General features: G+C 40.8%; 1 protein-coding gene across 10 annotated transcripts in view; it reads left to right on the plus strand.

Annotated features, from left to right (window-relative positions):
* Window positions 1–11,076: 11,076 nt before the first annotated feature.
* The window catches only part of BNIP2 (BCL2 interacting protein 2), a 31,011-nt gene continuing 16,505 nt past the window's right edge, over window positions 11,077–25,582 (plus strand). For 6 of the 10 annotated variants that reach the window (XM_074966170.1, XM_074966173.1, XM_074966175.1 and 3 more), the window contains exons 1-3: window positions 11,150–11,250; window positions 15,418–15,455; window positions 24,401–24,534. In XM_074966170.1, the coding sequence (XP_074822271.1) occupies window positions 24,485–24,534 (50 nt within the window). In that variant the 5' untranslated portion in view covers window positions 11,150–11,250; window positions 15,418–15,455; window positions 24,401–24,484. Of the gene's footprint in view, window positions 11,251–15,417; window positions 15,456–24,400; window positions 24,535–25,582 lie in introns of all 10 variants that reach the window. The other 4 variants (XM_074966177.1, XM_074966178.1, XM_074966176.1 and 1 more) reach the window with 3 other exon arrangements.

The following is a 25,582-nucleotide window of genomic DNA, read 5'->3' on the forward strand; positions in this document are numbered from 1 at the left end:
TCCAGTATGGAGAGAGCCAAAGAAAGCTTTGTTTTAAATCCTTCAATAGCCCCAATAATACAGGATGTTGTTTTAACCTGGTGAGATGGGTAGAAGTGGGGGGAAGGTTGGCAGGAAGGTGAGTTCTCTGTTCGCTCCAGAAGATATTATACAAAACATTAAACCCAATGAGGGTATCTGTCAAAATGTAACTACCTCTGTATCTCTGCCATTATCTACCTCCCATAATGGATTCATTTGACACTAATTGCAAAAATGATTTAATTTAGCCAATCTTCACAGACTACTGTTTGAAAATTAAAATTAATAGATAGAATAAAAACTAAATATTCCTACAAGATAAAGATTTCAAGATTAAAGACCCTGAGCTGCTGGAGAGGGCCACAGAAGTCTCTTTCCCCAAGCAAACTTACTAAGAGTGAGGTTTGGGGAGCACAGTTTGTAGATTTTGGTGCAAGAGGAAAAGGTCCTGCTCAGGCTGCAACCCAGCTTTCCAGCAGTTGAGTATTGGGCTTTGTCCCAGTCGAAAAGGGCAGCATAGGAGAAAGCCCGGAGATACTGGGTGTGCAATGTAATGGGGAGCCAGTTAAGTGTCTTAGAGGATGTGTGAGAGACATGGTCAGATTAGTAAAGATGATTTTGATACTGGGCCAGTTCCCCTGCTTTCCCATGTCTCCACTGGACTTGTGAAGCAGAGGTGAGATTTGCACCAAGGAACTAGTGCAAGTTCCCTCATACTTTGACTGGTCCCTTCTTCTTCCAGAGGTTGAAATGGTCTAAGGGCTGCTTCCATCTGCACCAGCTGGTAAGAATCCCTGAGGGATCATCTACCAAATGAACCCATTCCAGCCACTTTTCCATTATGCACCCTGTACTGAATGGTTCACTGGGGACAGCTATAGTAACTGTAAGCCTATTGGAGACCCAAAATAACACAAAGAAAGTGAAATGGGTCAGAGAATCTACCCCTATATTTATACATATATAAGTGTAAAGCCTGATCTACACTAGGAAATTAGGTCAATATAAGTACGTTGCTCGGGGGTGTGAAAAATCCACATCCCTGAATGATCCAAGTAAACCGACCTAACCTCCAGCATAGACAGCAGTAGGCCAATGTGAAAATTCTCCTTTTGACCAAGCTACCACCTCTCAGAGGTGAGAAGCCCTCTTATTGGAGTAGGTAGTGGCTTCACTGAAGCGGTGCAGTTGCACAGCTGCAGCATTTTAAGGATAGACAAGCCCTGAAAGACACAATGTTGCTGTAGCTGCAAAATGTCTTTCCAATGGTCTTATTTTACCAAAAAATGAGCATGCCAAAACTACCTGCTTTGTGAAAAGTGAACACTTTGTCCTTTGATGCAGGAGATAAGAAGGGCAGTACTCAATCAGACAGAGTTGTGGGTTTTTTCCCTTATTATATTTGCATTAAATTAAAAGATGCCAATTCCACAACATCAACCCATAGCCATCAGAGACTTGCTTTGCTAAATACTACAGTGGGAATCCTAATTGCTCCACCACTGCACTTTTGCCAGCTTCCCTTGTGTTCTTTTGTGCACCAAGCTAATGTAATTAGCCATGTGTTAGGCTTGCAAAGGAGGATGGAGTTGATACTAACACATGGCTAATTATGATATTACAGTTGGTCATTTGGTAGGCTGACTCAAGGGACTTGTAATATGACATGGAATCTTTCATCTTAAAATCAGCAGATCTCAGCCCCTAAATTCCAAAGCAGGAATCAGTAATTCCTCATTAACTGCGGCACAAAATGAATTGGATTCCACTCAGCCAGGTAGATGAGATTTGCCCACAATTCTGTTATCATGGACGGTCACTTTCACTGATATTTAAATTTCAAAGGGCAGACCCCACTGCCAAGAATGAACAGAGTTGATGCTTCCCTGTGGCATTGCTTTTGTCTTCCCCATCCCCCTCCAAACCCAACAAGCAATCATGTATCAGCAGATACAGATTTAGACTTTCAAGGCTATTGTTTGAATGGGGCCCGTTGTTGCGATTGCAATACAAATAATAATAATACTGTCAGAATGGCTGGAAAAATTAATGGTTCTTTAAAATGAAATCTAAATTGTAATGGATCTCCAAGAGGACCCTAATTCCATGATCCTACCTCTGTTGCAAAGAGTCATTTCTTCTAGATGTCATTCTTTTGCCAAAGGGCAATCACCTCCTCTGGATGCTCTGCCTTAATCATGAGAAGTTGTGTGCCATAAATTTGCATTTCTCTCATGGAAGCACAATGTGTTGCCAGCCACCTGAGAGGCCAGATCAAAATAATTTCCTAATGTATGTTTATATGGGCTTTGGCATCTGTGCTGCTTTCAAACTGGCTGTTCCCCAAAACAGGGCTGACTCCCCTCTTTAAAAAATGTGTTTTGGGAGGGGATGAACAGAGAAGGAATCAGGGTAGTTTAAGTCCTCGTTACAAAAGGTGTTCCAGACTGATGCACAACTGCAACTCAGCTACAGAAATGAAAATGTATGCAAAAAATGTGACCACTCCTGTTCCTCTGGGATGTGCATGTTGTGGGTTTGGGGGTGAGGTGTGTGTGTAGTGGGTGGCTGCTGCCCCCTCAACTCTCTGGGATGTGGGGGAATGACAGACTCTCCAGGGAACGATTCCTTTGACTGCTTCATTGAGGAAAGGAAACTTGTCACAATGCCAAGAACAAAACTGCTGCTGGGCTTAGTTTTGAATTTTATAAAGTGAATAAGTGAAAAACGTATACACACTCACTTCAGACTTGCGCTATGAATAATTAAAAGAATATGTAATTGTATCCAGTTTTCCCCCTCAAGCTCAACCAGCAAAGATATCTTCTGTCCAAGTAACAGGGTGCTTCATGTTTTTTTCAAAAAACTGTCAGAAGTTAACTGAACCAAACATCACTGAATTTATACGCATGCAAGTGGAAATAACAGCCTGACTGTTAGAACAGACAAGAAAGAAGCGCTCAATAGTTTTATTGGATGGAGGTGTAAATTTTTAATTTGACTATGCACAAGGATTTTTCCAATGCTGCAGGTCCTCCCTTCATGCTGGATTCTGATCAGAGATGTGTAAGTGGGGTATAATTGTATTTCTTGAAGAATTTTTTCCACACAATGTACAGTCAATCTGTGGAACTCCTTGCCAGAGGATGTTGTGAAGGCCAAGACTATAACAGTGTTCAGAAATAAATAAATAGATAAATTCATGGACAATAGGTCCATCAATGTCTATTAGCCAGTATGGGCTGGGATGGTGTCCCTAGTCTCTGTTTGCCAGAAGCTGGGAATGGGTGATAGGGGATGGATCACTTGATTACCTGTTCTGTTCATTCCCTCTGGGGCACCTGGCATTGGTCACTGTTGGAAGACAGCATACTGGGCTAGATGGACCTTTGGTCTGACCCAGCATGGCTGTTCTTATGTTCTTAATATGCCACTGTACTTGTCCATGTTAGCAAAGCAGCTGACTTCAAAGATCACGGAAAGATGCAGTCATATACGTCAGAGTTGAATTTAGGCTTCTTGGGTATTTTATCACCATTAACACTTGGTCGTACACAGACTTTGCAATTGGTGGAGATCAGACATTTTTACTATGTAATGTAAGATAAAAGAAGGGTGTTTACCAAGTCGTGAATTGCTATGCAGAAATATTTTCAGAGAAAAACATTTCCTTTTTTGAGAAGAACAAGCACTGGTATATATTTAAAAAGTGTAATATAACAGCAATGAGACAAATTTTGCCTTTTATAGATACTGATTCAGCCCAATTGCCCAGTGATTTTATCTGGAAGGGGCACAAGCAAGAGATCTTCTTTATCTTTCATTTTCCACATACTCCTCAGAGAGTTCTACCAACATGCTGTACTCCTTAATTTTTACTCAGGCAAAAATTAGAGTCAATAGCAGTTTTGCCTGAGGAAGGAGTGGTGAAAAAATTATTAAGAAGAATGCACTTAGCACCTTTCACCTGAGGATCTCAAAGTGCTTTACAAATAATAAGGCTCGCAATAACTTTTGTGAAATAGGTAAGTATTTCACAAATGGAGAAGCAAAAGTTAAGTGGCCTGCTTAAGTCACACGGCTGGAAGCGGCAGAGGCTGGATATAGGAAACAGGTCTCCTGACCTCCAGTTGCTTACTGTAACCACATGCCCCAGTCTGGCTCACACTACTCTTGCTGTTTGCAACCAGCAAATTGTTACCTTCTCTCGTAGGGAAAATCTGTTACAGTGGCTACAAATCCTCCTACAGAACAGGCTGAATAGTTTTTCTACTGAATGTGAATAACAGACATTTCCTTGACAGGGTAAGGTTCAATTATTTTCTCTCATCATTTTTATAGAGTATATATAATATTCTTTCTTTTTATATATTATATATAATATTCTCACTTCTCTAGTGTCAAGCATGAGATCCTGTCAATCATTGATGAGGATGCTGTTCCTTACTTAGGCTGATTCCTGCCTGTCCTCCTCTCTGCAGGTATGTACCAAAAGGTCGAACAGGTGCAGGCCTACTGCATGGGAAGGGGCAAAATTGTGGTGAGGAGGTCCAATGCTCAGATACTTCAGAGATGGGTGCAGTATAAAGGCCTGCAGAGAACAGAATATGTTCACAACCCATGCATGCCATGCTCCTCAGTGATTCCATCTAAAATAGCTTAGAGAGCTTTGGAACAAGGTTAGGGTATATAGAAACATAGCAAGGGCTAGTGACTAGGCACAGCTCTCCCCCCGCCTACACAAAAAGTGGATGCAACTCAAAGCAATCTGCTGTATGGCTGGGAGGATGGCGTTCCTTCACCCCCTGCAGAGAAGGTCTATGTAGCAGGAGCCAAATGAGGAAGGAGAAACTAGTGATACTCTCCCAAGGTTTGCTCATCACAAGAGGTCCACCCATAACCCAACCTCTGCCATGATATAGTTCCCACTCATGATGCCATAATGTGTACCCCAACTTGCCTGAGCTGCTGTATTCCATAACCCACGTCTCAAAGTCTTATACTCCAAATCCGGGCCCCAATTTTCGATCTCCTCTTAAATCCTGCACGTCATAATCCTCTACCCCAGATGGGAAAAAATGGTTCCAAGTATTAAAAAATGTAAGTGCCAGCTCAGACACTCTCTGCAGTATGGGCTAATCTGATCCCTGCTGCACAATGCTCATTTTCTTCAATGTTGTGCAGGGAAGGATGATTTAACCCCATTCAGAAATGGCAGATGTTAGATTTGTGTTTTCTATTCCAATACAAGTACCACTAAATCGATATGTTCTGGAAATGAATATTGGGTGAGATTTCTCTTTAATATAAAATGCAATGAAACTCTGATTATGTAGCAGAAATGCAGGGCTTCTGTAAGTTGCTTCTGTGCCCTATAGAAATACTACAAGTGGTTCAGATTGTAAACCCTATCCAGCTCTTACACACTGAAAATTATTGTATGGTATGTTACACATTATTGCATATCACAATAGCACCTAAATTGGAGCCCATTTACGCTTGGTACTCTATGTACATAGATTAAGAGGCAATCTGTGCCCCCAGAGAACTGACAGTCTAAACAGACAAGGTAGAAGAAAGGCAGCAATAGTATCCTCACTTCACAGATGGGGAACTGAGGCATAGAGAGATGCAAAGTGACTTGCCCAAGATCACCCAAGATCTGTGGCAGAGGCAGGAATTGAACACAAATTCCCTGAATACCACCAGTTCAGTGCGTCGAACACCAGGCCATTCTTCAATGTTTTGAACGGAAATACTCATCCTATTCCTGTTCAGATAAGAACTCTGGAACAAACAAGAGTATTTCTCCGTGTCCAGCCCAGCAGGCACAGACTTTCAACTGAATACTCCTAAATTCCTAGGTTACTGAGCTATTTACACTAACCATCTCACAGAGGCAGTTTTTATCTTCTTTGTAACAAAGTATTTAAAAAAACAGATTACTGCCATGTTTAAAAGAAGAACACACACAGATGTACATATTGTCTTAAATTGTTGCTTTCAATGGCAATTATCAGTCTAAAGATTAATCATAAATCACCCCACGTCCAAACTTGTATAACAGTTGTTTTTGCAAACATGCAGGATAAATTTGTGACCCAGCTTTATTCTTACAAACTAGTTCTTTTTGGTACACTTTTCATGTAAGTATATGCTTGTATTTACAACTTTCTGATGTTTAAAAATAGAGTTATTCAACATTTGTTATGCAGTTGGTTCTGACCCCTTCTTTGCTTCTTTTCTAGGTTACATTTGAACACCCTGATTGATTTCCAGCTATCTTTTGCCACCTTGTGGAAAAGGTGAAATACTGCATGTCATAAATGGCAAACTCTAGAGCTTGTCAGAAAACAAAATTTTTTCCCCTATGGGGAAGAAAAAATTTCATCAAAACTTTCCACTTAAAATTTTGACTTTTCATCAAAAAATTAAAACTTTTGGCCCAAAAAAGAAAAGTTTTCAATGGAGACTCAAATTTCTGCAGAAAGCAGACACTTTTCATGAAAATACTTGTTTAGAAATCACCCAATCTTCAATTGAAACACCGTTTTGATAGAAAGGTTTTGACTAGTCTTAATGGAGTCCCAAAATGGCATCGCCATGTGGTCATTTGTAGGTAGGGCCCTACCAAATTCACAGCCATGAAAAACACATCATGGACTGTGAAATCTGATCTCCCCTCATGAAATCTGGTCTTTTGTGTGCTTTTACCCTATATTATACAGATTTCACAGGGGAAACCAGTGTTTCTCAAATTGGGGGTCTTGACCCAAAAGGGAGTTGCGGGGGGGATCGCAAGGTTATTTTAGGGGTGGTTGCGGTATTGCCACCCTTACTTCTGCACTGCCTTTAGAGCTGGGTGGCCAGAGAGCAACAGCTATTGGCCAGGCACCCAGCTCTGAAAGCAGCACCCCGCCAGCAGCAGTGCAGAAGTAAGGGTGGCAATACCATACCGTGCCACCCTTAGTTCTGCACTGCTGCCTTCAGAGGGGGCAGCTGGAGAATAGTGGGTGCTGACTGAGGGACCAGCTCTGCAGGCAGCAGCTCTGACTTCAGAGCTGGGCTCCTGGCCTGCAGCTTTCCAGCTGCCAGTTCTAAAGGCAGGGCCGCTGCTAGCAGCAGCATGGAGGTAAGGGTAGCAGCACCACAACCCACCTCCGAATAGGCTTGTGACTCCCAACACAACCCCTTTTGGGTCAGGACACCTACAATTACAGCACTGTGAAATTTTAGATTTAAATAGCTGAAATCATGAAATTTACGATTTTTTAAATCTCATGACTGTGAAATTGACCCAAATGGCCTGTGAATTTGGTAGGGCCCTACTTATAGGGGTAAAAAACCCAACTTTGTATGTTGTTACATCCATCCATGAAAGTGCAGGGAACAATCTCCATGAGAGAATGTATCAGTTATTAATCTGATCTTATACCTTACCTAAGATAAACATGGTAGAAGAATACTGACATGGAAACCTGCAACAGATTTGGGTTTGATTTTTATATTTGCCCACAAGTAAAGATTTTCAAACATAAAAACTACTAGACCTATAAGTAGGTCTTGAGCAGTGTTGGAATTTAACAGCCTGAATGATGGATCGCCACTTTCCTTCAGTATAATGTCCCAGAATAAGAGGTATAGAGCTCTTTGAACTACAGGGCTCAGCCCCAGGAGACTGGCATAATTCCAATAGTACTCATGGATATTCTACTATAGCAGAGTATATTGTGCTATTCAGGACTCCAATCTTCCACAAATGGTAATGAGTCTTTTGTTCCAAATAAGCTCACAGTGCCCCAAGCTGGCTGTCTTCAATACCTGGACAAGTGACTCATTGGAAAATCAGCCTACAGGCAATCTTTTTCCCCCCAGTTCTGAAGATGCTTCATGCATTGGGCCAATAGGAACTGATCAAATAAGTAAGGTGACTGGATCTTCAGTGTGGAACATTGGAATCATATGGATGGGAGGATATTTCAAAGTGAGGTGCACAAGCAATGGTGTGACTGACATTCAAGGAGGTGTATAAAGGACATGGGGGCAGAGAAAGAAAAAAGGTATCCCAGTGCACTTTACAACCAAGCAATGCCCATCCAACTTGTTCTTTGATGTCCTCACCTTCCCAGAATCAAAATGGGGACGTACAATCAAGGTAGGAGGTGAGTATTTACCATCTGTGTCCCTTTTGCTATTTTTTTCAAGTCTCAGCCTTTTCTTGCATTTTCCAACCTGTATCTGTACACGCAGTTCTTCCTTATTTAAACCATCTCTTGCCCTGAGTTATAATTATTATTTGATTACTAAACATATATATGATGGTAGTGCCTGTAGGCCCCAATACATATTAGGGCCCATGGTTCTAACCTCTGTACAAACACATAAGATAATGTGGTCACCACCCTCAGGACCTTACCTTATTAATTGCTCTTCTTTTGTCTATGTGCTCTGTCATATTTTTCTTCATCTTTGTCTTCTTTTTCCTTTTCTTACTTTTCTCTGCTCATTGCTCCTCTCTTCCTCCACACCTTTAAATCCATTCCCCCCTCTTCTTTCCTCCATCTCTCCCCCTCATTCTTACTTGTTTATTCCTAGTTCTATATTGACCCTCCTCTTTGCCCTGAAACAGACTTCATTTTTTTGCACCCTTCCACCCTTGCCTTGGCAACCTAGGGTGGGGGAAGTGAAGAGAAACTGGCTGGGTTAGTAGCTGCCGCAATATGGGGGCAATGTGCTGAGCTCTTTATAAATCTGACCACTCACAGTATAATAGTCTGAGTGACACTGTGTTGATCTGAATCTTCCGTTGCACCTGCCCTAGAAAAGTTTGTACCCATTTTTAGCAACAATGTAGCTGCACGGTTAGAAATGATATAAGCGTTAGTGTAAACAGTGCTCAGGAGTTTTTACCCAACATTATGAAAACCTGCTTATGTGAAAGGAAGCGAGCTCGTCAGGTTTTCATGACATGGTGGTAAAAATGCCTGAGCCCATTTACACTAGCATTTTTATCCTGTTGAGAGCAATGCTGCAGTTGCACCTGTGCTGGAACACAGATTACAGACAAAAATGATTTTCTTGCATAAAGACCTGTGTGGGAGGACTACCTCAAAGTCTATGATGGGCAAGGTACGTGACTTCACTGGGAAGATTTTGAAAGGGTGGAGGATAATGTGGTAATAGATCAGTGTCCTAGTTGGAACTATGTGCGTGGTCAGAAAAACGTAACTTCTGTAAAGATTTATGATTAATATAGCAGTGGCATAAGTGTTTTAGCTAGCCATCTAAAATGGTTGAAGTCCAAAGATCTCATAACAGTTTTTAAATGTGAGTTAACTTTAAGTTAAATTAGCTATGACTTAGTGCTGAGTGCCCTCCTGTTCCTTTGACTTCAAAAGTATACATTGAGACTCTGCAGTTCTAAAAAATTAGGCCACTTATTTACCGAAAGGATTTAGGTGCCTAACTTTTGGGACCCAAATTTGATAATTTTGGCACAAGTGTCACATATCATCTCTGATATCTCACATATCATCACATATCATCAATTTTACAAATGGGAAAGCTGAACTGACTTGCCCAAGAACACAGTCAGCACCAGAAGTGGAATAGAATACAGCTATCCTGATTTTCAGACCCAGTTCTAGCCACCAGCCAATTGAGCACAGTTTTCCTTTTCCTCGACCCTGGTCTCCCCTGTCCTCCACCACAAGAAAGGAATGTGATAATGATGAAGACGACCTTTTGGCTAACCACCTGTACTTGTATTTCTCCTTTCCTCAAAGTGCAATAGCATAACATTATTTCATGCAGTAGGAGGACATTCTGGATGCAATTCCTGACCCACTGAAACATCTTAATTTTTTATTTTCCAAGTGTGTGGCTATTTTAAAAATTATAACCTTGATACATATCAATATGTAGAAACTTTTCCTTTCTATGGAAAAGAGCCCATCCTCTTTTGAGAATAATTACACACATTTCTAAAGCACCCATCAAAATGCTTTGTGGATGCATTTATTTAGATTTGTCTGACTGAAGCATGGACCACTACTTTTTTTTCCAGGGGTGATTTTTGTTTGTTTGCTTTTTTGGAGGGGCAAGGCAGGGACACTTCATCCTTTGGAAAATGCTTTTGTGAAGAAGTGGGTCTTGCCCCACGCCTTGAAGGTAGACAGCACTAGCCTCATATGAACCTCCAGCTTCTAGAGATACAAGACTGATACATTGCTTTTTTTGTTTTTGTAAATGTTTATAATTTTATTATTAAATTGATGTGCAGTATAGGGAATAATTTCTCACTGGCATGATAAGCACTGAGCCTTGTTACTGCTTTTCAGTCACAAAGTCCCCTGGGGCTTGGGTAGAGAGTAGAGCACCAAGACCCAGATCCTCCAAGGTATTTAGGCGCTTCATTCTCCCTGATTTCAATGGGAGAGAAGCGGCTTCATCCCTGTGAAGACTGGAGCCAGCCTGACTCCTAGCTACCTGCCCTTGGCACTGATGCGCCCCCCCCCCCATGCATGGGTGCTGGAACTCCCTGGTTTGAAGTGGTTTCCAGCACGTACAGGGTTTACAGTTTGGTTCAAGGGCTCTCAGCACCCCCACTATACACAGGGTTCCAGCACCCCTGCCAGCAGGGTACGTGAGACCCTCCCCTCCATGTGACGCAGGGCCCTGTTTACAGATAGGGCTGGAGACCGCAGCCGCTGAGGCCCAGCTCTGCAGTGGGAGTTTGGTACCCAACTCCCAGTGCAGCCCACTGGGCCGTTCATTGCCTCAACCCCTGTCAATCTCGGCCCTGGGGGGCGCGCCCAGGAAGGCTGGGGCGGGCTCGCAGCCCAGCCTCCCTCCTCCGGCAGCTGCCCAGCTAGGTGGACGCACAACGCCGCCCGCCCAGGGGCCCCATCTTGTAGCGAGGCGGCCGATTCCCCCGCACGTCCACTGACAGCGCTCGGCGCCTCGCTTCACAGCAGCGTCCGTCTCGCTCTCCCCGCGGCCCGAGGTGGTTTGGTCGGAACTCACTGCGCATGCGCCCAACGTGCAACGCCTCGGGCCGTTTCCCCCCGCGGGGCCGTATGACCCGCCGCTCTCCGGCCTCTGCTTCCTCCCATCGCCCCTCCTATCCGGTTCCGGGTCAGGGCAGTGGTGGGGCCGGGAGGCGTCGGGGTCTCTCCGCTGCCCCAGGCGACTTGGAGCCGCCGCCTGGAAGGGTTTATTCCCCGTTCGGTACGTCCCGTGCTCGCCGCCGGAGCGGCGGAAGCCCCCAAGGGTCTGGGAGACGCCGCTGTGGCTGAGGAGGGGCTGCCCGGGCGGCGGGGGTGGGGGCCGGGGAGCGGGAGAGGCCAGTTGCTCTTGCTAGCTCTCCGTGGCGGGAGGGGGCGAGGACGGGAGCAGAGAGGTGCCCCCTGGAGGGGTGTGACTGAGGCGGGGGGTGCTGGGGCGGCTGGACAGTCCCTTGCTCATTGTTGGAGGGCGGCCCCGTTCTTGGGTCATCCTGCGAGCAGGGGCAGGGTGGGGGGGTTGCTCTGTCTCTGGCCGGCCGCTCAGTGGCGTGTGGCTTAGGATAACGTCGTACTTGGTAAATGTAACTAGCCTTGGCCACTGTTCAGTTGGGTTGCCCAGGCTCTTTGTTGGGCGCCCTCTCCGTAAGTTTGGAGGTAGGAACTGGCCTTTGATGTGCTTTTACAGTAACGTATACGTTAAACTGCTGTATGAAACTGCAATAATAACGTATCTAACATAAACTCTTAAAAGCAAAACTGTTATATGTACTAGATCATTAGTTAGGTTCATAGAATCATAGAATATCAGGGTTGGAAGGGACCTCAGGAGATCATCTGGTCCAACCCCCTGCTCAAAGCAGGACCAATCCCCAATTTTTGCCCCATATCCCTAAATGGACCCCTCAAGGATTGAAGTCACAACTCTGGGTTTAGCAGGCCAAAGCTCAAACCACTGAGCTATCCCTCCCCCCCACCCCCCGCTGTGCTTTGCTTTCAGAGTAGAAGCTGTGTTAGGCTGTTTCCGCAAAAAGAAAAGGAGGACTTATGGGAGACTAAGAAACTTATTAGAGCATAAGCTTTCGTGGGCTAGAGCCCACGTCATCGGATGCATAGAATGAAACATGTAGTAAGATAGGTTTCAGAGTAACAGCCGTGTTAGTCTGTATTCGCAAAAAGAAAAGGAGTACTTGTGGCACCTTAGAGACTAACCAATTTATTTGAGCATGAGCTTTCGTGAGCTACAGCTCACTTCATCGGATGCATACTGTGGAAGCTGCAGAAGACATTATATACGCACAGAGACCATGAAACAATACCTCCTCCCACCCCACTCTCCTGGTGGTAATAGCTTATCTAAAGTGATCATCAAGTTGGGCCATTTCTAGCACAAATCCAGGTTTTCTCACCCTCCGCGCCCCCACCCCCCCCCACACACAAACTCACTCTCCTGCTGGTAATAGCCCATCCAAAGTAAGAGATACACGTGCAGGTAAGTTGGAAGTTATCCTACAAACTGTGAAAGGCTAATTATTAGGATGAGCTATTATCAGTAGGAGAAAAAAACTTTTGTGGTGAAAAAAACTTTTGTAGTGAAAGTCAAGATGGCCCATTTAGACAGTTGACAAGAAAGGTGTGAGGTTACTTAAGGAAATAGATTCAATATGTGTAATGACCCAGCCACTCCCAGTCTTTATTCAAACCCAAGTTAATGGTATCTAGTTTGCATATTAATTCAAGCTCAGCAGTTTCTCGTCTGTTTTAGAAGCTTTTCTGTTGCAAAATTGCCACCCTTAAATCTTTTACTGAGTGGCCAGAGAGGTTGAAGTGTTCTCCTACCAGTTTTTTAATGTTATGATTCCTGATGTCAGATTTGTGTCCATTTATTCTTTTGCGTAGAGACTGTCCGGTTTGGCCAATGTACATGGCAGAGGGGCATTGCTGGTGCATGAGGGCATATATCGCATTGATAGATGTGCAGATGAACGAGCCCCTGATAGCATGGCTAATGTGATTAGGTCCTATGATGGTGTCACTTGAATAAATATGTGGACAGAGTTGGCATCGGGCTTTGTTGCAAGGATAGGTTCCTGGGTTAGTGTTTTTGTTATGTGGTGTGTGGTTGCTGGAGAGTATTTGCTTCAGGTTGGGGGGCTGTCTGTAAGGGAGGACTGGTCTGTCTCCCAAGATCTGTGAGAGTGAGGGATCATTTTTCAGGATAGGTCGTAAATCTTTGATGATGCGCTGGAGAGGTTTTAGCTGGGGGCTGAAGGTGACAGCTAGTGGCATTCTGTTGTTTTCTTTGTTGGACCTGTCCTGTAGTAGGTGACTTCTGGGTGCTCTTCTGGCTCTGTTTGTTCTGTTTTTTTACTTCAGCAGGTGGGTATTGTAGTTTTAAGAATGCTTGATAGAGATCTTGTAAGTGTTTGCGTCTGTCTGAGGAATTGGAGCAAATGCGGTTGTATCCTAGAGCTTGGCTGTAGACAATGGATCGTGTGGTGTTTCCTGGATGGAAGCTGGAGGCATGTAGGTAAGTATAGCGGTCAGTAGGTTTCCGGTATAGCGTGGTGGTGATGTGACCATTGCTTATTAACACTGTAGTGTCCAGGAAGGGGATCTCTTGTGTGGACTGGTCCAGGCTGAGGTTGATTGTGGGATGGAAATTGTTGAAATCATGGTGGAGTTCCTCAAGGTCGTCTTTTCCATGGGTCCATATGATGAAGATGTCATCAATGTAGCACGAGTAGGGGCGTTAGGGGACAAGAGCTGAGGAAGCGTTGTTCTAAGTCAGCCATAAAAATGTTAGCATACTGTGGGGCCATGTGGGTACCCATAGCAGTGCCGCTGACTTAAAGGTATACGTTGTCCCCAAACGTGAAATACTTGTGGGTGAGGACAAAGTCACAAAGGTCAGCCACCAGATTTGCCGTGACATTACTGGGGATACTGTTCCTGACGGCTTGTATTCCATCTTTGTGTGGAATGTTGATGTAGAGGGCTTCTACATCCATAGTGGCCAGGAGGGTGTTTTCTGGAAGATCACCGATGGATTGTAGTTTCCTCAGGAAGTCAGTGGTGTCTCGAAGATAGCTGGGAGTGCTGGTAGCCTAGGGCCTGAGGGGAGTGTCTGCATAGCCAGACAGTCCTGCTGTCAGGGTGTCAATGCCTGAGATGATGGGGCGTCCAGGATTCCCAGGTTTATGGATCTTGGGAAGCAGACAGAATGCCCCTGGTCGGAGTTCTAGGCATGTGTCTGCACAGATCTGTTCCTGTGCTTTTTCAGGGAGTTTCTTGAGCAGATGGTGTAATTTCTTTTGGTAATCCTCAGTGGGATCAGAGGATAATGGCCTGTAGAAGAGTTAGAGAGCTGCCTAGCAGCCTCTTGTTCATATTCCAACTTATTCATTATGACGACAGCACCTCCTTTGTCAGCCTTTTTGATTATGATATCAGAGTTGTTCCTCCCGCTCAGTCTTACTCTGTTCTTGTGAGTAGGTTTGATTGAAACATACAAAAATCATATTTTGAAATGGTGTGGAGTGTGTTCTTTAATACGCAGTCAATTCAACAGATAGCAGCAGGCAGAACAGAACGATATCACAAAGTTCAGAGCGTGGTCAGTGCTTTACTATCATATGAACAGACAACTCCTTATTTCCAAAATGTAGCTGTTGAGAGTAGGAATAGCTTCTAGTGGTTACTCTGCAGAAAAGATGAAACTTGTTAATCTTGAGCTTCCTTTTTTGTCAAAACTGACAAAAATAAAATAAAAAAATCCTGGGTTGATTGCTAGATTAAAATAGATAAATGTTGGCTGTCTCAATTTTTATAGTAACAGGTTCTGAATATTTAGATGGATACACCACATTAACTTACAGGAAATAGTGAGCTGGGTTCAATCTATTGGCCCCTGGAATACTAAATTCACTTAAATTTTTTTCAAACTTCAGCTGAATGCTTATGTTCTTGCTCTCTACACAGCACAGCAATAGAAGTTGCTCAAAACTCCACTGGCCTTGTATTAATGTAGGTTTCCCAATTTTTTTCAGAGACTAGTCTCATGGACCACCTTCTCTTCCCTCATGATTTAATGGATTACCCCTGCCATTGAATATTAAATAACTGTATCCCAACTAGAACAGTTGCATACATCAAAAAGTAATATGAGGAAAGAAATTAGTGTTAACTTCTAGTGTATTTTAATAGTTGGAAACGAGGAGGAGCCCAGCACCATGTATGAATCAAGTCTTGGTGGATCACAGTTGAGGAACTGCTGGCTGAACTCTAAATCTTCCTTTAAATGATGATTGTGTTTAGTTAGGCTATAGATACAGAGTGGCTGCATTATCACATGTATTTAACAACTGAAACAGACACTTAAGATGTTTTTCAGTTATGCCCAAGTTTCTTCAGTGGAAACTACCAGGGTAGGTGAGTACATACAACTTGCAACTCTCTCCTCTGTTTTCCAAGTAAAAGTTCTTTGCACTAATGATTTGATAAACACTAATGATCATTATGTTGATTTAAAGTGATTACTACTAATCTTCTAACAGTATTTTCAGCATAAAATTCATAAACAACTCCATCTCTTCCAGCATATCTGTGCTTAATCTGGTGCCAAGTCTGTTAATTGCACAGCTGTGTTCTTGTTAGCCACCTTAAATGACTGGTTTATTAAGCAATAAGACATTCTAGGTGGTGAGCTTCAAGATGATTATAACGCCTTGGGCTATATTCTGAGGCACAAAGCCAAAGTGGCTTTACCCAACTTAAAGCAATAACTGCTGTACAGTGCATTACCTAGAGTTCAGTATTGCTATTATGAAATGGAATTTAATGCAATTTCCTCATCAGTGAAAGCTATTTTTAGAGTTACAAGATGCTTATGAAGCAAGGCATTTTTATTACTTTCTGAAGGGTGGGAAGGACTTGAAACTTAACAGGTAGTTAGTACTTGATAAAGATTAATGGTTATTTCTTTTTCTTTTTTTTTTTTTTTTACCTCATGTCACAAACTTACAAGCAATTCAAACAGGGTTTTGCTCAGGTGCAGTAAAACATATAATGGTGTTTTAATTTGGGTAACTCTCTGCCACCTGGTTGAATTTGGAAATGCTATTTTTCTAGTCACAGGTTTCAGAGTAACAGCCGTGTTAGTCTGTATTCGCCAAAAGAAAACGAGTACTTGTGGCACCTTAGAGACTAACCAATTTATTTGAGCATAAGCTTTCATGAGCTACAGCTCACTTCATCGGATGTATACTGTGGAAAATACAGAAGATGTTCTTATACATACAAACCATGAAAAAATGGGTGTTTACCACTACAAAAGGTTTTCTCTCCCCCCACCCCACTCTCCTGCTGGTAATAGCTTATCTAAAGTGATCACTCTCCTTACAAGTCATTATGCAAGGTAACCTATTTCCCCTTGTTTTGTCCTACCTACACCCCCCCCCCCCCCCAAGATGTTCTTGTTAAACCCTGGATTTGTGCTGGAAATGGCCCACCTTGATTATTATACATATTGTAAGGAGAGTGATCACTTTAGATAAGCTATTGCCAACAGGAGAGTGGGTTTGTGTGTGTGGGGAAAAAAGGAGCGGGGGGGAGAAGGCCCACCTTGATTATCATACACATTGTAAGGAGAGTGATCACTTTAGATAAGCTATTACCAGCAGGAGAGTGGGGTGGGGGGAGAGAACTTTTTGTGGTGGTAAACACCCATTTTTTCATGGTTTGTATGTATAAGAACATCTTCTGTATTTTCCACAGTATGCATCCGATGAAGTGAGCTGTAGCTCACGAAAGCTTATGCTCAGATAAATTGGTTAGTCTCTAAGGTGCCACAAATACTCCTTTTCTTTCTAGTCACAGTTCTTCTGAAAGTGTTACCAAAGCTGAAAATAGTGTTGTTGTCGTTAGAAAATGTTTATAAATTTTAAAGGCAACTTGAACTGAAATTTCATGCTTAGCTGGTAAGATAACTAACTTAATGTTCTCTCTTACATGCTGTGGAAAAATGTAAAGCAGTATTTTCTAGATAGTATTAGTGATCAAAAGAGATTGGAACTAAAAGTTAACAATTTTTCTAAACTGAGAATAGAACTTTTTATCTGATCATTGGTCCAGGGCCAGTACTTAGGAAAAACTTACTACACCTGAAGCCATTACTGTTAATCCACCACACATTCTGTCTTGCTGTGAAGTCACTTTAAAATCACTGCTAGTGTTAGAATGGAATGGATTTACTGTATCTGAAAGATTGAACTCCATCTAACATGATGCATAATCCTTTAGCATCAAGTTGTTGACAAGGTAGTGACTAAGTTCATTAGAGCTTGCTAGGGCTAGAAATGAATGCTCTATACATGTGGAAAGATAAGACTGTCTAGTTTCTGTTACACAATATTTAGTTCTAGCCATATGGGTTCAGAAGATGTACTTTAAAGCTACCACTACTTCCAAGTGATCCTATGCTGATCCAGGACTGAATGTATAAAGTCCTCTTCCTTGTACCACACTCTTAATTATGTACAAACATCTGCTGTTTGCTTGTGAATCTTATGACTTCTGATGGTCTCTAGTTTTAACTATAGAACCAATTGTGGTATAGATTCCAAAGAGAGGAAGGACACAATCTCTGTACCAAGGTTTTTTTTTGTTTTTTAGTACTTGGATAGGTGTCCAATCTCTAGTTCTATTGATTTGAGCTACTTAACCACAAACCCGGTTAAGCAAGGGCAGTAGGAAGGCAAACTTGACTATATTGGTTTGCTAGTTTATTTGAACCCTGATCTAAAGGACCTGCCTCAAACAATGAGATAGTAATTGATAGGATGTGAAGACTCAATCTATAGCTGATTTACTGATACTCCAAACTATGAAACAAACTGATATATTGTTACCGTGTCAGTGGCCAAGTGTTTTTGTCCATAGATTCTAGAAATGGACCTTCAAATAACAATTGTATATTTAATTTTGAAACATTAATGCTGCTAGTACCTCTATCAAAAGAGTAAGAATTGGATTTTAATGATACTTTCCTGTGCAGAAAATCTGGTTTTGACATCCAAATTTGTGTGCTTTGAGACACCTGGAATATGAAAGTCACTGAAAAGCCAAACTTTGGCTCTTGTAAGGGAGCAGAACTGCACACCAGCCATGTGATGTGAATTTCATCTCTTGGAAGTTGTCTGACCTTCATTACTGTAGCTATCTATATAGCAAACTTAGCTTCTAAGAGATCAAGCTTCAATTAATTATACAGGTAAAGTGATGGAGAGGTACTGAAAGAAAACGAAGCTCACTGTTCCAAGAAGAAAAGGAGTACTTGTGGCTGCTTGTGGGGAGGAGTGGGTGAGAACCAGAGAAAAATTGTTATTGGTTTTTTCCCCCCAGTCTTTCCTTAGACCTTTGACTGAGCGTGAACTGCATTATCAGGGCATACTAAACATAGCTAAGTTTAATTTTAATTTGTTCTTCTATTACTGAAATAAAAATATAGGTTGAGGTGCTTTGTTAAGGAAGTACGTTAGGAGATAAAATAACATAGTGGGTCCAACACTGTTAGAGCAGCAGGTTGGGGATCATGTACTGAAGATTTTTGTTTAGAAACTGCATAAGCGAAAATTGTAGTAGTGGGCTCTCTTTTTCTGCTTTGTAAGCATTTGTGAGCAAAATGTGTCAAATTATTCTGTAGCTAATTCGCAAGTCAGCAATATTCTGACTTCCTTCAAACTGATGCTGCTTATTACTCCTGTTATTAGTTTCATGTTCTTGTAGCTTCTAGATGATAGTGCTTTCATGCATGAAGCTTCACTTAGACTGTTCTATCTTGACTATTTAATGTGAATGAATGTTTAAAGAGATACTGAAGTTTAGTTTAATTTGGTCTTCCCTTAAATCAGCATGTATTTTGCAGACAATATCTTATGCAGGGCTTGAAATTCTTCTTGTAAATGACTTACAATTGTGTTATACAGTCCTTAAAAATACCTGCTTCTTAAATATAGCTACATGTTCATCAGTGAATAGAATATTGCTGATAAGAATCCAGTTGCAATCATCTCTCCCCTCCTGCCTAGTTAATAGATCTGGGAAGTTCTTTTATAGAATAACTTCTAAACTTTACTGCATCTTGAGCAAATACTCAAACCCTGTTCATGTTACATACTTAAGTAATATCTTTCAAGATTATCCAAATGTCTCATAAAATGTGTACACGCAGGGATTGCTTGCCCATTGAAATGCAGCAACCTCTGAGGTAAAGAACAGTTGTCAGCTGATACACAGCATACTCCACGCATGTAGTGAGAGGAAAACTTGCTCATGGTATTTGGGATTTTAAATGTCAATGCAGTGTATACAATCTCTTAAAGAGCATCATCTGAAAGTGCCACGTTAGGAACTGCATGGACGTGAGTTTCTCATTTCTTAATCTCCCCTATTCTTTTTAATTTCTAATTATCTTTTATTTTCATGTTAAAGCAGGCTCTTTCCAGTTTTCTCTCATTAACCTTGATTGTTCTTATCTTTTACTCCACGCAAAGTATTCTCTGCTGGTTGTTACTCTTACAAAACTTTCCCTTTGTATATAGTCTTCTGTTCTGCAGTCTATATTGAGAAATATTTTGATTGAGTTAGGTTCTCCAGAAGGGAAATACTCCTACGGAAAAGGCCGTGTTCAAAATGTACCTGCCCTTATTGATAGGAATGTCTAGCTCCAATCATGTAACTTTCTTCCAAATGTTTGATATTTACTGTCTATTAGAAACATTGATCACTTAATTAATTAGGAGACACTGATTTGTTAGTGTCCAGTTTCAAAATGTAACAGAGACTAAACCTTATAAGGAAAATAATTTGACTCAAGCACCAGGAGCTATGTCATGACTTTTTAGAACTGTAGTGGGAAGTTTGTTATGACCTGGAAAGGGAACCCTCTGGAGTACATGTTTAAGAAACTAGTGTCTCAGATGTAACTGAACTGTGGTAATAAAGTTGTATCCAACACAGCTGAATTTTCAGGTGAAAGTGCACTGCTTTCTTCAAGGGGTAGCTATTGAGAGTTTGCTCATTGGCTAAATGAATCATATTAATAATCTTTTGGTCTCACTCTGCAGTTTTGTCTACTTGACATTGCTGTGCTACGTAAAATCAGTAGCCCTTAAAAATAATTGTAGCAAATGTAGAAATTGGTTTTATGTCATCGGGATTGTTTGTGATTCAAACAATGCAGAAAATTTTTGCATCTACCAATTGTATGCCATTCAGGAATGGAGAAGACTGTACATTTTGTACATTGATGGTTCTTGTTTCGGTGTAGGAGGGCCATCACTTCTTGTGTGCCTTTTAATAAGAATTAACAAAACAATTTTCTGGCAGTTTAGCCCTTTATATTAGTCTGGCTGCTTTAGCTGCATGATCAGATTTAAAGTTTATTCTCCATTGTGGTGGTATGTAACTCAAAGTGCAGTCCAATGGCACCTTCTTAATCAATAAATTTGACTCTTGTGCATCTCATGCTTTCTTCAGTGATAAGTTCTTACTGCAGCAAACTCCTGTCAATCCTGTAAAATCAACATAGCTATGAGATTCTGAGCTGGATTCTGTATGTGACTCCTTGTTACTGGTGATGTGTGAGCCTGAAAGAACAGCACAGCTTCATTTGAATGTCCCAGAATGAATTTGCTTTAAAAAAAAATTAACTATCTGAAAAAATGTTCTAATTTTGAGATAAATGTGGAATTCCAATAAACCTTTAAGGCACTGTTCAAAATCGAACTAGACCATAAGACTTTGCATTATTTTATCTGAGACAGAAGAGAATAACTTTATTACCATTTCCAGAATTACTGGGAGATTTCTATTGTTTGATAGTTTGTGGCAATAATGGATTGATGTAATCCAGTTTACTAAAAGCTATTAATATCTTACAATAATACTTGACATTTTTTCAAAACCTAACTGGTGCACAGTTTCCTCATAAGTATTAATCAATTACCAGCAGAACAATTAGGAGACAGCTAGCAAGTGAAACTTATTTGATATAATAATCCACAGTTACTAGTACTAATCATTCTCAGTTCATATTCTCATTTTCAGGTGAGACACTTCAGTGCTGTCTGCCATAAAAGTATTTGGCTGGACACTGTGGGTTGACTTGTGACACTTAGCAAAGTGTCTCCCTACAAGGTTCAACCTGCTAGAGCATCTCTCAGGGGTTTTTAAGCGAACATGTTGTACTTGTTAGTAAATTAACTATATAATATCTAACATCTGGGTCAGCTCGAAGGAATAGATGCCATATAGATATGTGGCAAAGCAACAGATGATTGAAACTGTTTGCAAGTGGAAACATTATAGAGATGCTGATCTGACCCTTTCACACTTTTAGTTCTTGCAGAACTTTTTTTTTAAAGCACCTTTTGTGCAGGTGCTTTACCTTTGTATTGATAGTATTCTATCTCTCTGGCCTAAATTGCGGAATGACTTTTGTCCAAATTGGGCACCTGATTTGGACTGCTCCTGCAAAAATGCTAGGAGCTTATGGAAGCTTCAGTGAGCAGATATTAATTTAAAAATATACGGGTGATATTTTCCCCACATTGAAGCAATGTTTGCATTCTTGTTGTGGCTTACAAAACAAGATTAGTTAACATGAAAAAGGAGACGTAGTTATAAAGATGCCAGGAAAATATTCTGAATCAGACATGTTAAATTATTCCTAACCCTGGCTGTAGTCTGCAGTTCATCAACATAGTCATATAACGTTTATAAAGTTATAATAAATTGTGTATTAAATATAAAGGTTAAAGCCTTCAGCAGTCAGTGTCATATATATGTAGGTCACCTTTGACAAAGTCACAGACCTCCAAGGTGAGCACAAATCCTAGAAATAAAGATAATCATTTAGTTCCTTTCTCTCTCTCCAGCATGAGAGGAGCTGATAAGCTTAATGTGCTTTAGTATTGATATCTCCTTTTCTTGTTAACTATCAAGAATAAAATCTCTTGAAGGTTTACTTCCTCACAAATAAAAACTAGTAGTTTTCTTCAGGTAAGACTGAATCCTCTACTGTTTTGATTCACTTAGGAACTCTTCCTTTATGAAATCAGAATGACAAGAAATCCTTAGATCAGCTATACAAGAACCTCTTGTCTTTCTTAACTAGCTTTGACATTAAATTATACAACAGTCAGCTTACTAACATCTGGGAAGAAGTATACAACATTAAAAATGTTGCCCTTGGTTTTCAAATATGACTTATGATTTATTTACAATCAGTTGTAGATTCTAAAGAAACAGTAGCAAAATCATTAAGAGGATCCAATGGGGGTGCATATAAAGCTTCGAAGTATTACCGAGAGGACTTAAATCAGTACATGAATTCACTGGGCCAGAACCTTTAGTTCAGTTTGATCTATATTATCAGGAAGGTCCAAAACACATTGTATGGCTTTGCAAAATTACCAGGATTCTCAAGTTTTCAATGTAACATTTTCCCTCAATTCTCATTTTAGCAATTATCCCTTAAGCTGTCAGCTCATCACTAAACTCTGAGGTGTATCAGCTTAATATTTGCATTAGTAATTTTTGATGAAATCACATGATTCAAGTTTACATGCTAAGTAAATGCTGTTTTCAGAGATGGAATTGTGGTAAAGATTCTAGAGAAATCTTAAAGCCATCAGTCGTTACAGATTTTCAGTTGATTGTACCACCTCTAACAGATGAAATGAAAGGCACTGCGAAGACTGAAAAAAATCGTATCTTCTGTTCTTTGTTTCCCACATTTGAATAAGTAGTTTTAAAATCTTCTATATAATGCTTCCTTCCTTTACACCATTGCTGCTGTTTAGGGGGGCATCATAGGGGAGAAGGTGGTGAAAGTTCGTCTTGGAAAGTAAGATGTTGAGATAAAACTGCAATGATGGCAGTAAGGCAGGGGGGAGAGGAAGGAACAAAGAAAGCAATATTAAAACTGTCAGTGGGCTGTGCTGAGCTAATTCTAAGAAATCATCAGCATTACAAGAGATTACGTATTCAATATCAGTTTTCATTTTGCTGAATTAAACCAATAGAATTTCCAAAAAAGGTGGGGGGGGGGCAAGGGGACTGACATAAAATTAAGCAAGTTGTGCTTCCAGATTTCCCATGTGGTGCTAGTGTCAGGCATCTTCCCCAGGAGCATTTCATGTGACTAATTGCAAGTAGTCCATTCTTTCATATCCCTTTTAATTCCTTCATTCTGCAGTTCTGTAGACTAAACTCTGCTCTCCCATCTGTGAGGCAGGTCCATGTAGGGGTGACAAGGTGTGATTTGAAAGCTGGATTGTGGCTGTGAGAGCAGAATTTTACTATTATTGAAGACTAGGATAACTTCCAAAATCCAGCAGATAGGATATTATTTAGAACACCAGAAACTGACACACAGGCCAACAGTGCTTCAGAAGGCTAAGTTCTTGCTTTATTTTACAACTTGATACTAAAATGGACAGGCCAAAAAAATACTTACGTATGTTCTTCAGATATACTGTTCACCTTTCAGGAATGGGAGATACCATCATGGCAGGGACATTGAAGAGAACTGGTTTTATCTATCAAAATCATAATTGTCCCATGATCAGATGTCCCCCTCTTCATATCATTCTTCTGTGGCTTTCCTTCATTAAGCAAATCAAACTTGATGCTCTCATCCTTTCTTTAGTTCTCTGCATAATGTTCCCGCAGTTTGTGTATCTGCTGATGTCTCTTTTCCCATTGTTCCCCTTATACTCTTGCTATTCATGTCGTTCTCATTGTTTCCTTTATTTCTTATAATGTTGCCCACAATGTTAGGAACAGCGTGCTAAGATCTCTGTTTTCAGTCAACTGATTTCTGAAAACTGAAGGCCCACAAACACTAACCCATGACAACATCTCAACATCCCAATTTAAAAAAAAAAAAAAAAATTTAAGTAATCTCCATTTGATCTTTGTAGGTACTTATACTATTCCATTCCTCTCTGAGTATCTCCTAAAACATCAGATCCTCACAACATCCCTGTGAGATAGACAAGTCTATCTCTATTTTAAAAATGGGACACTGAGGCAGAGTAGGTTCTTACCCAACATCACACAGGAAATTTGTGGCAAAACTGAATGCAGAACTCATGAACTGTAGTCCAGTGTTTTAACCATAAGGCTGTTCTCTCTCCTAGCGCCTTTCTGTCTGATTTTTTTACTATCTTACTCTTCTAGGATAGACTGTTCTTCATTTGTCATTTGAGTGTCTAGTGCACTGTCACTACTTAAATGCTGTTTTTGGAGTGGGTGGGTGGGAATTGAGAGAACGTGGCAGTGTTAAACATTTTAAAATGTCTTGTCCACAGCTCTTCTCATCTAACTCCTTATATCTAAGACAAGAGGTTCTGGCTCACCAGGAGTCCATATTAGCTACTGAGGCAAGGCTGAGGATGGAAGGTGTTGAATTTAAGGAAGAGTGGCAAGATGAAGACTTTCCAAGGTGAGAGATTTTCTTTTTATTTGTAAAACTTTTCCAATAATCTGTTAAACTGAAATTGTGCCCCTTTAGAACAAAGGCTATCAACTGCAGTCTAGTTAGCACTTCAACCTGGGCCAGCTAGGCATTCATCCTGCCTCTACAGCATATTTGTGTTTTGTATGCTCCTTGGGCAGTATGGGCCACTTGCCCCTATGCCTGCTGTTAATATGATCTCATGTGAACTAGTCACTAGAAACATGTTCTTTTAAAACTAATTCTACTAATATAGTACGGCTTAAAGGGTCTCAGAACTTAATGGATGAACTTGCCTTTTAATGAGTAGGGAAGGGCTCTTATTGTTAGCAACACGTAAGCAAGGAGGAATATTAGTCTGTGAACTTCCCACATTCATGCAATGAGAACTATACCTTAAAGCTTTAAGGTAACTTTGCATAATTCTGAAGTGCTACATATTCTTACTAATGCTTTCAAAGACTAAAAAGTATCATGTGCTCAAATGCACGGGTGGAAATTAAGTTGAAAATCAATTCTGGGCTGTCTACACTTCCAAGCTTTTTGAAAATTCATTAAAACACTTCCAAAACACCCCAGAAAATTACATACACTGTGCAAGTAGGGAAAAAGACTTAAATATAAATCAGGTCAAATTTTGAGCTTGATCTTTGATATGGTGGTAGAACTTCAAATTGGAGCTTTCAGGTGTGCTTTAGAATAGGACAATAAATTTTCCTGAAATGTACACTGTGGATAGTTTAAGCTGTTAAGAAGGAAACATTTATATACTGTTTTTTATAAATTGTCATTTAAAACTTTACCCAGCCTTGCTCTTTTTCCTTTTATTGCTTCATAATGAGCTTGGCCCAAGACTTGAAGAAACCTTGTTTCACTTTAGCCTCCAATTTTGTGTGGCATGTTGGTTTTTTTAATAGTTGTAATTAAACTATTCAGTTAAAATAGTCTTTTTTATATATATATATATATATATATATAATTACGCCTTTTTGCTTCATCTTAGTGTATAGGTATCTTGTTAAGATTGCCTGGATGG

This window comes from Natator depressus, chromosome 10 (genome assembly GCF_965152275.1).
Source record: "Natator depressus isolate rNatDep1 chromosome 10, rNatDep2.hap1, whole genome shotgun sequence".
Taxonomy (NCBI): Eukaryota; Metazoa; Chordata; order Testudines; family Cheloniidae; genus Natator; species Natator depressus.